This window comes from Mchenga conophoros, linkage group LG7, assembly GCF_057382185.1.
Source record: "Mchenga conophoros isolate Kocher_MC1m ecotype Shallow Benthic linkage group LG7, M_conophoros_male_GT1.1, whole genome shotgun sequence".
Taxonomy (NCBI): Eukaryota; Metazoa; Chordata; class Actinopteri; order Cichliformes; family Cichlidae; genus Mchenga; species Mchenga conophoros.
Window position 1 is genome coordinate 27,487,223 of NC_140532.1, and position 14,438 is coordinate 27,501,660.

Here is a 14,438-nt window from a genome sequence, read left to right on the forward strand (position 1 = left end):
CTGAGCTTTGGAGAGACTTTTATATATCCTTTATTTACCCGGATACAATGTGTCGTTGACATTTTCGAAAGAGATCAGTCAATGGATCAAGCCAAGAGGGTAGCAGAAATTGTAACAAACATAACACCACAGTTCTACAAACTTACTTAAAGTGACCAAAAAGGACTGCAGAGGACAATGTGGGTACAAATACGCAGAGTTATAAAGATACTTCAACAACAGGTTATTTCTTTCTTCTATATATAACCCAATCATAAATCATGTTCACTACTGTCTATTTACTAATATGAGTAAAAATATTCGAAATACAAAATACACATAAAAACATCGGAAATCGGTTTTTGGCATAACATCGCTCATCACTAAAGTTTAAAGGGCGTACACGAAACAAACAAGTAGTGTTTACATAGACAATCGTAGTTTTGAGATAGACTTAATTTCAGAGTAGCCAATGAAATCTCTTCTGAGAAAGCAATGCACGCGTTGTTCCAATCAGCTAAGGAATTTCACACATTGAAGGCGGAGCATATTTCAAACGCAACCAATCTCTCTCCACATCTGTCTCCGTCTAGTGAAAAACAAAGAAGCCCATTAGATGAATAAGTAGTCACATAAGTAAAATTTCACTGTATAAAGGTAGCATTTTGTTTGTGTGCTGCTTCTTCACTGTCCATGACAGGTTGCTTATGCAGTCGGACTAAATATTAAAAGTGATTCAGCACTGGAGTGACGTCGTCGGGGTGGTGTCCCGCTCTCCGCTCCGCCTCCGTTTGTCCGGCTCTGGAGAAATTTGAAAAAGCTGAAAGAAGTTGGACGTATTTAGCGAAATCGGAAGTGGGCGTTCATTTGTGTTTAAAATAAGAGTTCAACACACGCATATTCCACAGACAGACAAACAAATATTTTCATATCCCAGCCCAGAAATACTTTTTCGAAGTTTTTCTTTTAACGAATACGCAATTTCTGTAAATTATATTTATAATTTGAATTAGATAAGAAACAGCGCAACTGTCTGTTTTATTCTGTACCGGAAATAGTGTTGAATCTCCTTCGAGGCAGGGAAGCACTTGTATAAAACTCGGCTGGACCCCGCTTCAGTGATCTTTATCATCCTCATCGAATTGGGGAAGCAGCATCGTATTTTTTAAAAGACGCAAACAGGTATTATGTTGAAGATTTTAAATATTATTATTATTTTAAGCAACTACAAATCAGGTTTGAATCGGAGCTAGTTGTGATGTAATGTGTGTAGCTGCGAACTGCGCTGTTAGGCCTGGTTATGTTGGCGGGGATGGAAGGTTAGCTTGTAGCCTTCTTTCTAACCAGCTAACAGCTATTACCAACCGACAATAAATTAACGGCGAGGTTTGACTTTGAAAATAACTTATGCATAATACAATTTTGCACGACATGTTTAACAATGTTTATTTGTCATTAGCGATAGCCGTCTGTGTTGATGCGGGTTGGACCTGAATGAGCGGTTAACGGGGTAACGTAGCAACTGTCACTGTTGTTGCTAAGTTAGCTAGTTAATGGCCCTCGGTAACTAACGTTAGCAACTAACGACCGCTAGTTATGTTATGCTGGCCACTCCCAGTCAAACCGGGAAAGCAAACAATCGGTGATGTGGTTAATTGACGGCACGGTTGATAACCAAAGTGATAATGACTGGTTGGGTGTATTTAAAGGGGAGTCTAGTTGATAAAGGTTAGCTGTGCTCATTTGGTTGTATTTAAGTTTGCATTCTGTAATACTGAGAGCTAGAGGTGTAGTGCTGCTTTTTTTTTGAGTAGGAGAGCTTATTGATCACACGTATTGAGTTGTAATTTGTTTCTAAGGCTATTTCACTAAAGTCACAAATTTACATTACTCTGACCTGAGAAAAGCAATCAAATGTGAGACTGAATTTAAGAACTTCATCAGTTTTTACATGCTGTTTACAGCTGTTTCCTTCGTGGATGTCTTCTTTTTCCATTCTTTCCTGTTGGGTAGTTGTCAATTCTTTCTCTAACTCATCTCTCTCCCTGACCGGTTCTCTGTGTTTTGGATCTCTACCTTTCACAGCGTTAAGCTCGTTTTCCATTAGTACCAACTTGGATCGACTCTCCACGGTTTTTAGGGTTTTCCATTAGGTCCTAGTACCTGCTCGGCTGCAGTTCCAAGTGATTTGAGCAGGTACTAAAATGTGATGTCAGACTGCATGCCACTGATTGGCCGAGTCATGAGAGCGTCTCATTCACGAAAATCAAAACTGCAGTCTTTGAAACCCGACAACAAGGGAAATGGCTACAAAAAACAATGCCATGGTCCCAGAGTCCGATGAAAAGCTACAGACTAAGCAGCAGGTATGTTCTTGCCTTGAACTCCATCTTTGTTGTAGTGTTCGTGTCGCATATTAATTACATCACTGGACACTCTGCAGCATGGCTATGACGACAACCACAGATATTCGATGGTACTTGATTGCAAACCAGTTGATCTGAGTCGATCCGAGTAGGTACTAAAGGTAAAGGAGTTTCAAAGCCAGATTTATAGATTTATCCAACAGCCTAATTGATTCATCCAGAGGACACCTGCTTTATATCAAGCGCTTCAACTGTTTAAACCTAGAATCTCTTACACCTGACTTGTACGATGTGCATAACACAAAACGTTATTTACTCTCAGATCCTGACACATCCCTGTATTGAATTTAGAAGATAACTGTGTCACATGCTCAAGTGTGCCATTGCCCTTGTTTTTTCTTGTATGCCAATGTGTGGTATATTAAAGTCAGCATGAATATTGCAACTCCATTAAAGTAGTTTGTGGTTTTCATCAGCCAGATTGTGCTACAGTAAAGCTCTCTTTCAGCATTAAAAAGCTACTGTCAGGATATAAGAAAGTGGTGCAAAGTGGTTTGGACTGAAAAGTGTGGAAATGGTAGATATTTTATTTGGTTGGCCTTGTTGCATATGTATTTATATGAATTTCCCTTTAACAGGACACATTTTTCAGAGAACAGTTATTAAATAGATCCTACAAACATGATTAATTAGGATTTTTGCATTCAGTTCCATTGTAAATGTAATAGTGATATTTTGGTGGTGGAATTTGTGATGGTTTGAATCAGAGGAGGAAATGTTGTCAGAGAGTGCCCAAGTGTCACCAGTGGATGCCTCAAAGCTAGCAAAGGTTTTAGTCATATACTCACATTGTTAAAACTTTGGCTATATACTGTACAGAATATGATTTTATGTCATGGCAAAGGCTGTGAATTTGGAGAGGGAGCAGTCAGAACTGAAGCGACTGTACTACCAGAAGGAAATGGCTACAGCATTAGAGACATTGAGGGCAGCTACAATGACCTCTGAATCCCACAGCCAAATAGGAATTGTGAAGAGGCTGCTAGGAAAGCCACAATCACTAAATACCTGCGGAGAGTAAAGCAAGTCCTAAGGAGTCAGCTGAATGGGAAGAACAAGATCTAGGCAATCAACACCTACGCTCTGCCAGTGATTAGACACCCTGCTGGGATAATAAGCTGGTCAAAGGAGGAGATGGATGCCACTGACATCAAGACAATGAAGCTCATTACACTGCATGGAGGGTTTCACCCCAAATTCAGTAGCCTGAAGGCCTTTTCACATAGGCTCTGAAACCCATTAATTTCTATTGCATGTGTCGCACGATAACGGTTTCCTGCTGAATTAAGCAAAGTACAGCGTAATCTTGCCAGCAAGGAGTTCTTGCACAGCATCTGTACTGTGACGTGCCTTTGCATCACCAATACAAATGAAGCCAACAACCACTTGATGAACAAAAACATTCAGTGCATATCAGAGTTCAGTGAACTTTTTGACAGAACTTTATGTGTGTATGTAGAGACCTCCAGAGCCTTTGAATAAGCCATTCCTTTCAACAGTTTTGGGGACCTCGGGAGAAAAGCAGTGTTGCGGAAACGACTGTGTCGAGTATGACCTGGAAGTCGTGATGTTAAACTGGGACATGCTCTTTAGGGTTGTTGAGAATGACCGAGCTAAGGTTCTGTGGGACTTCCAAATACAGACAAACTGATGTTGGCTAACCAACCGGACATAATATTTGTGGATAAACCAAGGAAGGCAACTGTAATTGATGTTGCTATACTAAGTGAAAGCAACAAAGGATCATGAGAAGCTTGAAAAAAGTACCACAGGCTGAGAGAAGAGCTTGAGAAGATGTGAAGGCAGCAGTGCTCCCATTGGTAATCACCGCAGTGACCCCAAGCTGGACAAGTGTCTCCAGCAGATCCCAGAAACAACACCCAAGATCTCTGTCCAGAGGAGCGCAGTCCTAGGAACAGCAATGATGCTACGCGGGACCCTCAAGATTCCAGGATTTGGGTAGAGGACCCGAGCTTGAAAGGGGACATGAAATGCTACACATATTAAGCCTAACTTGCATCATAGAGCCCTGCTCTCAAAAACGGACAAATCTAACACTGTCTGTGTCTGGATTTAAGAAATAAGTGCTTAAAGTTTTAAAAACATTTTAGCGCCATCTTCTCTCAGTGTAGAACATTACGTCACCAGGTTGGTTGTTTGGTGTAGGCTTGCATTAGTTAGTTATTAGTTCTGTCATTAGTTGGATAACAGAGTGGAAAGCAAGGGGACTAAAACTAAAAATCTATTTAATGGGATCACTTTTGTGCTGCCCCTGGATATAACAATGTTAAAACAAAAGATATACTGTCCACTTCCACTGTCTGGCTGTCTTGGCTTTCCAAACTCAGCTTTTCAAAAATTTTACATTGGTTCAAGTGTGATCAGTGATCAGTCCAAGTCAGTTTGCAACTGTTGGCACAAAGGTGAGATGCGCCCTCCAGTTTATAGTGCTCCCAGAGTATTTTAATTTATTCAAAATGTTCATATCTGGTGTCCCTGTTTTGGCATATCGCCACACAAAGTGTGTGTGTGTGTGTGTGTGTGTGTGTGTGTGTGTGTGTGTTCCAAACCCTAGTATTTACCTGGATAAGCCCAAATCCTGCTTGGTAGTCCAGGGTTAAGGCCTTAAGAAACCAATGAGTGATGCCATGGTAGCTAAGCCAAGTTAACAAAAAGTCAGAGCTCTGTTGAGCCATCATTCTTTTAACCATAGCTAGCGATGACTTCATGAATTTCTTAACAGCAGGGACGTTGTAAGTTAACTTTGAGAATCCTTTAATGGAAAATGTCAATAACTAATAAAAGCATTTTGAACCATTTATCGTATTCTTCAATAATGGATCATGCAGCTTAACTGTGCATGCATCATGCATTATCAACATTATAATCTAGAGAGAGCCCATCTACCTTTCAGAGAAAGCTAATTTCCAACCTTTTTATCTAAAAAATTCTTGAAAGTGTTGTTGCAAAACTGCTAACTGATCACTTGCAGAGGAATGGTTTATTTGAAGAGTTTCAGTCAGGTTTCAGAGCTCATCACACTACAGAAATCATATTAGTGAAGGTTCCAAATTATTTTCTTTTTGCATCTGACAGTGGGCTCATCTCTGTGCTTGTCCTGCTAGACCTCAGTGCAGCATTTCATACGGTTGACTGTTATTTTATTACAGTAATTAGAGCATGCTATAGGTATTAAAGATACTGCACTGTAGTGGTTTGAATCACATCTACCTAATTGACTCCAATTTGTTCATGTAAATGGTGAGTCCTCTTCGCACACTTAGGTTATTGAAGGAGTTCCACAAGATTCTGTGTTAGGACTAATTAAACTTAAATTATGCATGCTTCCCCTTAGCATTAGATGGCATAGCATACATTTTCCATCATTTGGTACTATATAAATAAAATTGCATTGAAATTAAATTGAATCTCTGGGCGTTTCCCAGTGGAGTTTGGTGCTTCATCTAGCCAAAGAAATAGCCACATTATGTACATTCACTTCTTAACCCAAAACCAAGTGCCTCAACTGATCTGGACCATGATAATGGTGTCTGTTTGGGCGTGACCTCAATTGCTAAATTAATTATCAATGGGCAAATGTACTGTAAGTCTCTTTTTCCCAACTTTAGTTGCTATCAAATGACAGTTACCATTAGCTGCCATTAGCATAGAACACTACGCTGTACTTGCTGCTCCTCCTCCTTTCCTTTTTCTTTTTCTTTCTCAGAATCCTGCTACATCTATTTCTGTTGACTGTACAGTGGGAAGATGAGGCGATCGAACTGTAGAACATTATCCACTCTAGATACATTAGCAGATGGTCATAATAAATTTTTAACCAGTTGCTTAAAGCCTCACTTTCCCACTATGTACCACATTGTTTCTGAACCACTGTTTGCTTTTTCTGTCATATGGACTTCATCTAAGATGTTTGGTTGAGTCATTTGTTTAGTTTTTGCTTTTTAGAGGTTGCTAAAATAGGCCCTGCCCCACCCCACCTCGTTTTTTAAAATATATTTATTTTTTAATAAAGGTATTAAATTGTAATTTGAGGCTGACTGACTTGTCAGAGATGCCCAGGCTTGTTTTGTGTATGTGCAAAGGAATGTAAACAGATGGCATTGGTAGAGTATAGCTTGCTATGATATTTTTGTCACATAAAAAAATTTATACCAGGATTATTGGTATAGGAAGAGATCTGGCTGATGTAATGGAGAGAGGGAAGATGGATGAATTGTGTGTGTGCAGGAGACCAGGTTGAATACAAGCAAGGCCAGATGCATTGGAGGTGGATTCATTGAATTTCTAAACTTCTAGCTTTCTTCTGGGTTTGACTCCCCCCTCCCCCCCACCACATAGCTGACTTTTTTTTTTTTTTTTTTTTTAAATTAAGCATTGCCACAATCAACTGGTCAGTGATGTGCTTTACCTTCGTAATGCTCTAAGCTTGTAAATTTGAGTTAAAACTGAGGGGTTTCTTCCAATGTATACATTGTATAAAAACTTCAGCAAGAATTTGAGCTCTCACTTGAGAAAAATCTAAAAGAAATTAGTTTAGATTTTAGAAAAAGAGTTCATGCTCACAAAGCAGAACATGTATCTACAAGGTTATCACAGCATTTCCAAGTGTGAACAACTGGAGTGTGAAGTATTATCAAGAAATTCAAAGAGCCAGCCAAGAGTCTTCAGATGATGGCGCAAGTAAACCGCTTTAGGCTTCCAGTGTGCACAAGAAACTCTTATACGTATTATTATAACTGGTGCACTTTGGTGTTGGTTTGATGTTGATGGTGTAAAAGTCCCACTTATCATAACTGCTGGTTAGCTTACAAAGTTAGAGGCTTCCCAGATTAATTAGGATATCTGGATAACAAGGACTTTCATTTTTTTTTTCTTGGACATGCCGTGTAAATGATATGTGTGTGTGTCCCACACCTCAGCAGTGTACCTTTGGGGAAGCTGAGTCCCCAGGCAGCCACCATGGGGGACGAGAGCGAGTGGATGAAGCTCCCCATTGACCAGAAATGTGAACACAAGGTGAGCCTCTCATTTATGCTTGTCCTCTGTGAATGTATTTATTTTTTTCCTTCAAAAATATTTGTAAATGTTTCTACACAGCTCTTTTACTTGATATTTGATTTTTAATAAAAGTTATTTCACAATTTGTCTTGATCCATGTAAGGAAATTATAAAAAGTTTACTGTTCATCTGGAATTGGCGTTTTCAGCGGAAGAAACGTTTTGTCACTCAAGATGAAACACATTTGCTCAGTGCTGAGAGTGGTCCTGTTGCTGAGGTTGGAGTCATCCTGTAATCTCTTATGAACTACCTCCACTCTGCTGAAACTTCTGTCCACAGTTGCTCTGCTTCTACATCTGCAATGTTGTTTCTAATTCAGGTTGGGTTGACACACGCAGCTTAGAGGAGCTGTTTGGGGTACTGCAGCTGTACGCCCCAGTACTTTAGGTGTGTGTGTGTGTGTGTGTGTGTGTGTGTGTGTGTTTGTTTTTTTTTTTTTTTTAAGTGGGTTTTTTGTGTATTAATAGCTACTATAGCCTGTTTTACAATAGTACCTACTTGAATGGACTCCGTATGGTTCAACAGTTTTCTCATTAGGTTATTGTACCTGGTACAAGGTACTTATTTTAGTACCTGCTTGCCCGAGGTTCCAAGTGATCCAAGCGGGTACTAAAATCTGACGTCGTCAGACTGGATGCCACCGATTGGCTGGTCAGTAGCGTCACACGATGAGTCATGAGATCATCTTGTTCATGAAAATCAAAACGCTCACTTTGGTAACCCAGCAACAGGGAAATGACTACAAAAAAACCCCCCAAACAATAATATGGTCCTTGAGTCTAACGAAAAGTCACAGACCAAGCAGCAGCTATATTCTTGCCTCGTAGTCCACCTTTGTTGTAGCATTCGTGTTGCATATTAATTATGTCGCAGGACGTTCCGACATGTTGCTATGTCGACAGTCACGTACTCAAGGCAGTATTATTTTGTACTGGAAAACCTGTCGAGTTGTGGCGATGTGTGGTGGTTCGATCAGAGTAGCTACAAATGTTAAAGGGGCTTTTATTTCTTTGGAAAGAACCAAAGAATTTCGTTTTCTAGTTTGTGTTCTTTAACACATTTCTGAAATGTACATTATTTTTCAGTTTTGGGTAACCTTACCTTATTTTTTTTTATTTTTTTATTTTTTTAATAACCTCTGGCAGTTCACCACTTTGTACTATTTCAAGTTATTCATTGGACTTGAACGACTTGAAATGCAATAAATAAGTATTGACTGATGTGGGGAAAAAATGATCATATAATTAAAATGGTTCACCTTGTTAGATCTGAAATCTGGACTATGCTGAGATTAAGCCTCCGTTTTATTCTGGTTGTAGCCACTGGAAGATGATACAGCTACTCAGGCAAACGAACCACTGGACATGGTTAGCATAATCAGCTGGAATATGTTTTATATAGAAGTCCCCCCCTCCTGAGCATGAGAGCCACAATTTTTCTTTTTTATTTTGTTTGTTTTTTTTTTTTCTATACCAAACAAAAGGCTTTTAAATGAACCACACCCTGAACTCAATGTGATTAGTGCTTTTGTGTTTAACATGGGCAGGAATGCCATTGTGGTGTTGTAGACTGTACAGAGAATGTGAGCAATCCAAGTTTCTAAAGCTAAAACGAAACTGCACCCTTTTCCTTTGTTATTCTCTTTTAGCTCACAAATAAGTTTGACTGAAAAGCCAGCAATCACTGTGCCTACAGTAGATTTAATAGGCATATGGAGCATACAAGGATATACACTTTCTAATTGATGTCTGAGATTTTTCTTAAGGCAGTTCACCTGCGCAGAAACTTGAAACACTGTGTATGTCCATTTAGTTTGTTGTTTGTGAAAGCATGACTGAATAGGAATATTTGAATGGTTTTTAATCATGATTTTATACCATATCACTACATCAACACAAGCTGTACTTTCTTGCTCCCCCCCCCCCCCCCCCCCCCCTTTTACAAGAGTGAATTGACAAAAACCAAGCAGTAGTAGCAAATATGGATGGAGCCACTTTGCATCACACACTGCTTAGTGAAGCCCTCTTATGAAGCCTCAAGCTAAGCATTGGCATCGCCATTCCTTCATCTCCCAGCATAATGGAATTCATGCTGAGTTACATGAAGTCTTGTGATGCATGAGACTGAAGAAGTCAGTCGAATGAGTGACAAATGTTTCTCCCACTGAAAATGCTGCATACGAATCAACTTTTTGGGATTCTGGAGAATCCTGTCTGCCTCCTTAGAATTACTATCATTTAGAATGTTTTAGCATTTAAATTGATAAGACATGTCAGACTTCAAGGATTCATGTTGTATTTTTAGTTTTAGGCTGACTGGTGATGCATGATTTATCTAATTTGGCTTTTTTTTTTCTTTTTCTTTTTTTTAAATAAAACCAAAAGCAACATGTGAGATCAATGTGTGATGTTTTAAGACTATTTGATCTTGGGATTGCAAAACAAATGTTTTGTCAATATAAGTTGTCTTGAGTATCTTTTATCCTTTTGCATCATTTAGCATTATTGTCCAAACAATGTATGAAAGTTGGAAGTAAAATATGGTGACAACACTAATTCTCAGTGTGTTTGATTCAGATTTGGAAAGCCCGCCTGAATGGTTATGAAGAAGCACTGAAATTGTTCCAGAAGATAGAAGATGAAAAGAGTCCAGAATGGGGGAAGTACCTGGGACTGATTAAGAAGTTTGTCACAGACTCGAATGCAGTGGCTCAGCTCAAAGGTCTGGAGGCAGCCCTTGCCTTCATTGAGAATGCCCACTTTGCTGGAAAGTAAGTAACAGTAACAACAAGAGTTTCTCCTGCAATTTCTTTTAAAAGTCTGGAAAAACCCAAAACTGTGCCTCTAAACAAAGAACAGGCTTTCTTGGTTTTACATAGTCTGTTGTGTGTTGAGTTGCACTGCAACAACAGTGGTTTGCCTTGTGATTCAATTAATGTATAAAGGTAAACTGGACTCAAAGATGGTGCCAGTTAAATTGGTGGTGCTTAATGGTTATTAGTTTTTCCCTTGCTAACAGCAGCTTTGGACCTAGTCTGTAGAGTTTCTGTTAATCTGATGAAAATATAATTGTTCATCAGAATGCAGACTTAATTTGTTGCCAGTAGCCTGCATTTATCTTGAACTGCAGAAACAGTACAAGGTTTTTACTTTTGTTTTGCCAGAAAAATGGTGTTTGTGACCACAGAACAGAGTACATTAATGCTGAAATTCAATACAGAAATCTGCTGGGTATTATTTTTTGCTGTAAGCAATTAAACACATTATTTGAGGGTCAGATTTTTACAGCATTGATTTAAGGCATTAATATGATTTGAGGGCAACAGTCTGCACTGACAGAGCCTCGCCTCTGTCAGTGCGCCCCAGGGTGGCTGTGGCTACAATGTAGCTTGCCATCACCAGTGTGTGAATGTGTGTGTGAATGGGTGGATGACTGGATATGTAAAGCGCTTTGGGGTCCTTAGGGACTAGTAAAGCGCTATATAAATACAGGCCATTATTGTGGTGCGCTAATGACAATTAATAGTTGTTTTTAAGAAACTGTATTGCTGGTGTTGATTAGTAAAGTGTCATTGTTTGTTTGGCTAATCCCTCACATCGCTAACTGCAGTCCTATCTGTAGTGAGTGATATAGCCCTAGAAATTGTACCACATGATTTTGTGAAAATTTCTGATGATGAAAAGGTGTAAGTACATTTGTAGTCAGATGTTTATATACATTCATCATAGGCATGAATGTCAGGATAAAATGAGGCTTTTAACAATTTCATTGAACATGTACAGCATGCGTGTTTAATTATTTTTATTTTATTTAACTAGGAAGATCCTATTGAGATTAAAAAAAAACTTTTTTTTTAAGGGAGACCTGGCCAGGAGAGGCAGCAGCAAGTGTGACACAGTTACAAAAATTACAAAGTTAAACAAACACACACACACACACACACACACTTGCTGAAGGATGAAATTAAAAAACATTGCAATTTATAAAATAGAAAACAATGAGCAAATATTTAGATTTTTTTTTCTCTTTTGAATAGTTATTATTGCTCATTAATATGACACATATTTATTTTTATTGGATTACTCAGTTAATTGATTGGATAATCAATAGATTAATTGATTAAAATAATCAATAGCTGCAGTACTACTCTTTTCCTTATGGTGTGTTCGGGGGACATATTTTTATGTTCCTGCTATGTCGTTATAATTTTGAGCACCTGGTGAAAAAATGTGTTTTTAAAAACAAACAAACGTAACACAAAAACGTAACCTACGTGGAAGCTGAGGGGTAGCACTGGCGGCTGCGAAGATCCTTTTTTGGTATTCAAAAGTTTGAGTCAAGTTATTAAAGAATAATGAAGGTAGCAGTAAGGCAGTGAAACTCTTTATTAAGCAGTAGTAGCACTGATGAAAGCGTGCCATTTTGTGTTTGGGCCACACACTACTCCTTATGGAGAGGTAATTATGGCCACATGCTATCATGAACTTGTATATCTATCTATGTATATGCCTATATCATTTTTTGTTTGTTTGTTTTTTTGTCTTTGTCACTCTATAGGACGACAGGTGAGGTAGTGTCTGGTGTGGTGACCAAAGTGTTCAACCAGCCAAAAGCACGGGCCAAAGAGCTGGGTATGGACATCTGTTTTATGTACATTGAGATAGAGAAGGCTGAAGTGGTTCAGGACGAGCTGCTCAAAGGACTCGACAACAAGAACCCCAAGATAGTGGTGGCATGCATCGAGACTTTAAGAAAGGCTCTCAGGTTAGTGTAACTATACTGAGAATCCTTTAATGTATAGACACAGCAAATGTAGTATGTCATGTTAATGTTGCCTGTCAGGATAAAGCTCTAGCTGCCACACAAGACCAAATAAACAAAAAGCATTGACTAAGTTTGATCAAATTGCTCATTTCTAACCACTGGAATCAAATTGCTGTAAGTCAGTCTATGTAAGTGTCAGTTCTGTAAATGACAATAATCAAATGTCATGTAATTGTCTTTTCACAGTGAATTTGGGTCTAAAATAGTAACATTGAAGCCAGTAGTGAAGATTTTACCCAAACAGTTTGAGTCTAGAGAGAAAGCTGTGAGAGATGAAGCCAAGCTGCTTGCAGTAGAGATCTACAAGTGGATCAGAGATGCTTTGAGACCTTCACTTCAGAACATTAATTCTGTACAGGTGGGGCCCATTATTACACACATTTTGCACACGTTTCATTCATTTTTGTTCATTTCAAGGCATGATAAACTGAATAAACCTGTCTTTTTTTTTTTTTTCCCTGCAGCTCAAAGAACTAGAGGAGGAATGGGTGAAGCTACCTTCATCTCCTCCCAAACAGACGCGCTTCCTGCGCTCCCAGCAGGACCTGAAAGCAAAGTTTCAGGAGCAACAGGCTCAAGGAGGAGAACAGTCAGACGGTAGGTTTATAGAGTAGAGAATTGCTTCTTTGACGTGTTGTTAGATAAAGAGGAGATAAGTCAGTCATAGTGTGATATTGACTTTTTCTTCCCCCCAATCAATCAGGAGATGATGGGGAGGAATTGGTGGTGGCAGTGGATCCTTATGAGCTGCTGGAGCCTGTGGAAATTCTATCAAAGATGCCCAAAGACTTCTATGAGAAAATTGTAAGTTTACGCAGCTTTCAGTTCAAAAACCTTCCCAAACATCAAAATAAGGTAATGGACATGGTCAGCAATAATACTCAGGTAGGCTGTAGCATTTAAATGATCTTCTTTTGGTCCTACAAAGCCCAAAGACAGTACCCCCCACATCAATACAGCTATAACACCAGCAACCTGAATTGTACAATGAATGGATCAGTCATTCATGTTGATAATGGCAAAATTTGACCCTACCATTTGCTTTCAACTGATCCAAGCTGGAAAAGAGTAGTTGGACCTCTGGAAGAGTTCCCAATATGTTTTATACTCCACCTAGGGGGGTGTTTATATACAACATGGAAAAGAGCCACAGGAACAACTAGGGCTGTGCAATATGACCAAAATCTCATATTGCGATATAAGACATTTATTGTCCCCGACAACAATATATATCACAAAAATTTTACATTTTCTGTTAATTCTTTGAATTTCCGGTCACTTGACTTGAGTGAAGTGTTTTCAGCTGGCGTCGTGTACCTGGAGTCCAGTGTTACATAAGTTGAAACGGCCACAAATTTCTCTTAGTATTTATTACATGGCGTGATGCAGGGAAAACTCTGTTCTAAGGTTTATTTTTTAGCACCTGACTGCTCTTTTTAGCTCCTCGTCCGTAAACACTCCACATACCTTTTCATATGATTCGGTTTATTTTGAAAAATCTCAACAGGATCTTCAGCTTTATTGTGAAAGGTTTATGTGGAAAATAAACAAGCAGACAACGGAGCCACGCGATGGTTTTACCTTCGTTGTTGCTAACGACAACTCATAAAAACAGGCGCTTGTCCGTCCGTAGTGTGGTTATACTAAATATAAGAGAAAGAGAGAACTTTAAGAAATTCTACAGTGACCATCAAAACGATGAAAAAATATTGCCGTAAACAGTTTATTTTGCGACACCACGAAACAAACGATAGTGTAATGTGAAAAGATAGATGTTGTCATATCATCATCTGATATATATCGTGATATTGAACAGCCCTAGGAACAACTTGTTAAAACTGTTTTTATATGACAAGGTTACAAGCTGCAGTAGTTGAACTGGGGCATTTTCTAAAGAATATAACCAAGACAACCCAATAAGAAGAAAGACAAATATAACAACTTGCTTCTCTAACATAGAAGTGACGTAATTGACCTTCAAATGCATCCTTTGAAGGACACAGCTCATAAATTGGGACATGGTTATTGAGCTCCCCCGTCTGCCTTGGTTTTTCTGTTTTTGTGTACCAACAGGCCTGTTTTTGTTAGTTGTAATTATTAGCATATTAAAATAAATATTCAGTTCAGGTG

At 38.8% G+C, this 14,438-nt stretch overlaps 1 protein-coding gene across 5 annotated transcripts in view; it reads left to right on the plus strand.

Annotated features, from left to right (window-relative positions):
- The first annotated feature begins 1,005 nt into the window (after nucleotides 1–1,005).
- Nucleotides 1,006–14,438, plus strand: part of ckap5 (cytoskeleton associated protein 5) — a 42,101-nt gene continuing 28,668 nt past the window's right edge. For 2 of the 5 annotated variants that reach the window (XM_085283213.1, XM_085283216.1), the window contains exons 1-7: nucleotides 1,006–1,161; nucleotides 7,346–7,442; nucleotides 10,061–10,254; nucleotides 12,042–12,248; nucleotides 12,495–12,666; nucleotides 12,773–12,905; nucleotides 13,012–13,112. In XM_085283213.1, the coding sequence (XP_085139339.1) occupies nucleotides 7,386–7,442; nucleotides 10,061–10,254; nucleotides 12,042–12,248; nucleotides 12,495–12,666; nucleotides 12,773–12,905; nucleotides 13,012–13,112 (864 nt within the window). In that variant the 5' untranslated portion in view covers nucleotides 1,006–1,161; nucleotides 7,346–7,385. The remainder of the gene's footprint in view (nucleotides 1,162–7,345; nucleotides 7,443–10,060; nucleotides 10,255–12,041; nucleotides 12,249–12,494; nucleotides 12,667–12,772; nucleotides 12,906–13,011; nucleotides 13,113–14,438) is intronic. The other 3 variants (XM_085283215.1, XM_085283217.1, XM_085283214.1) reach the window with 2 other exon arrangements.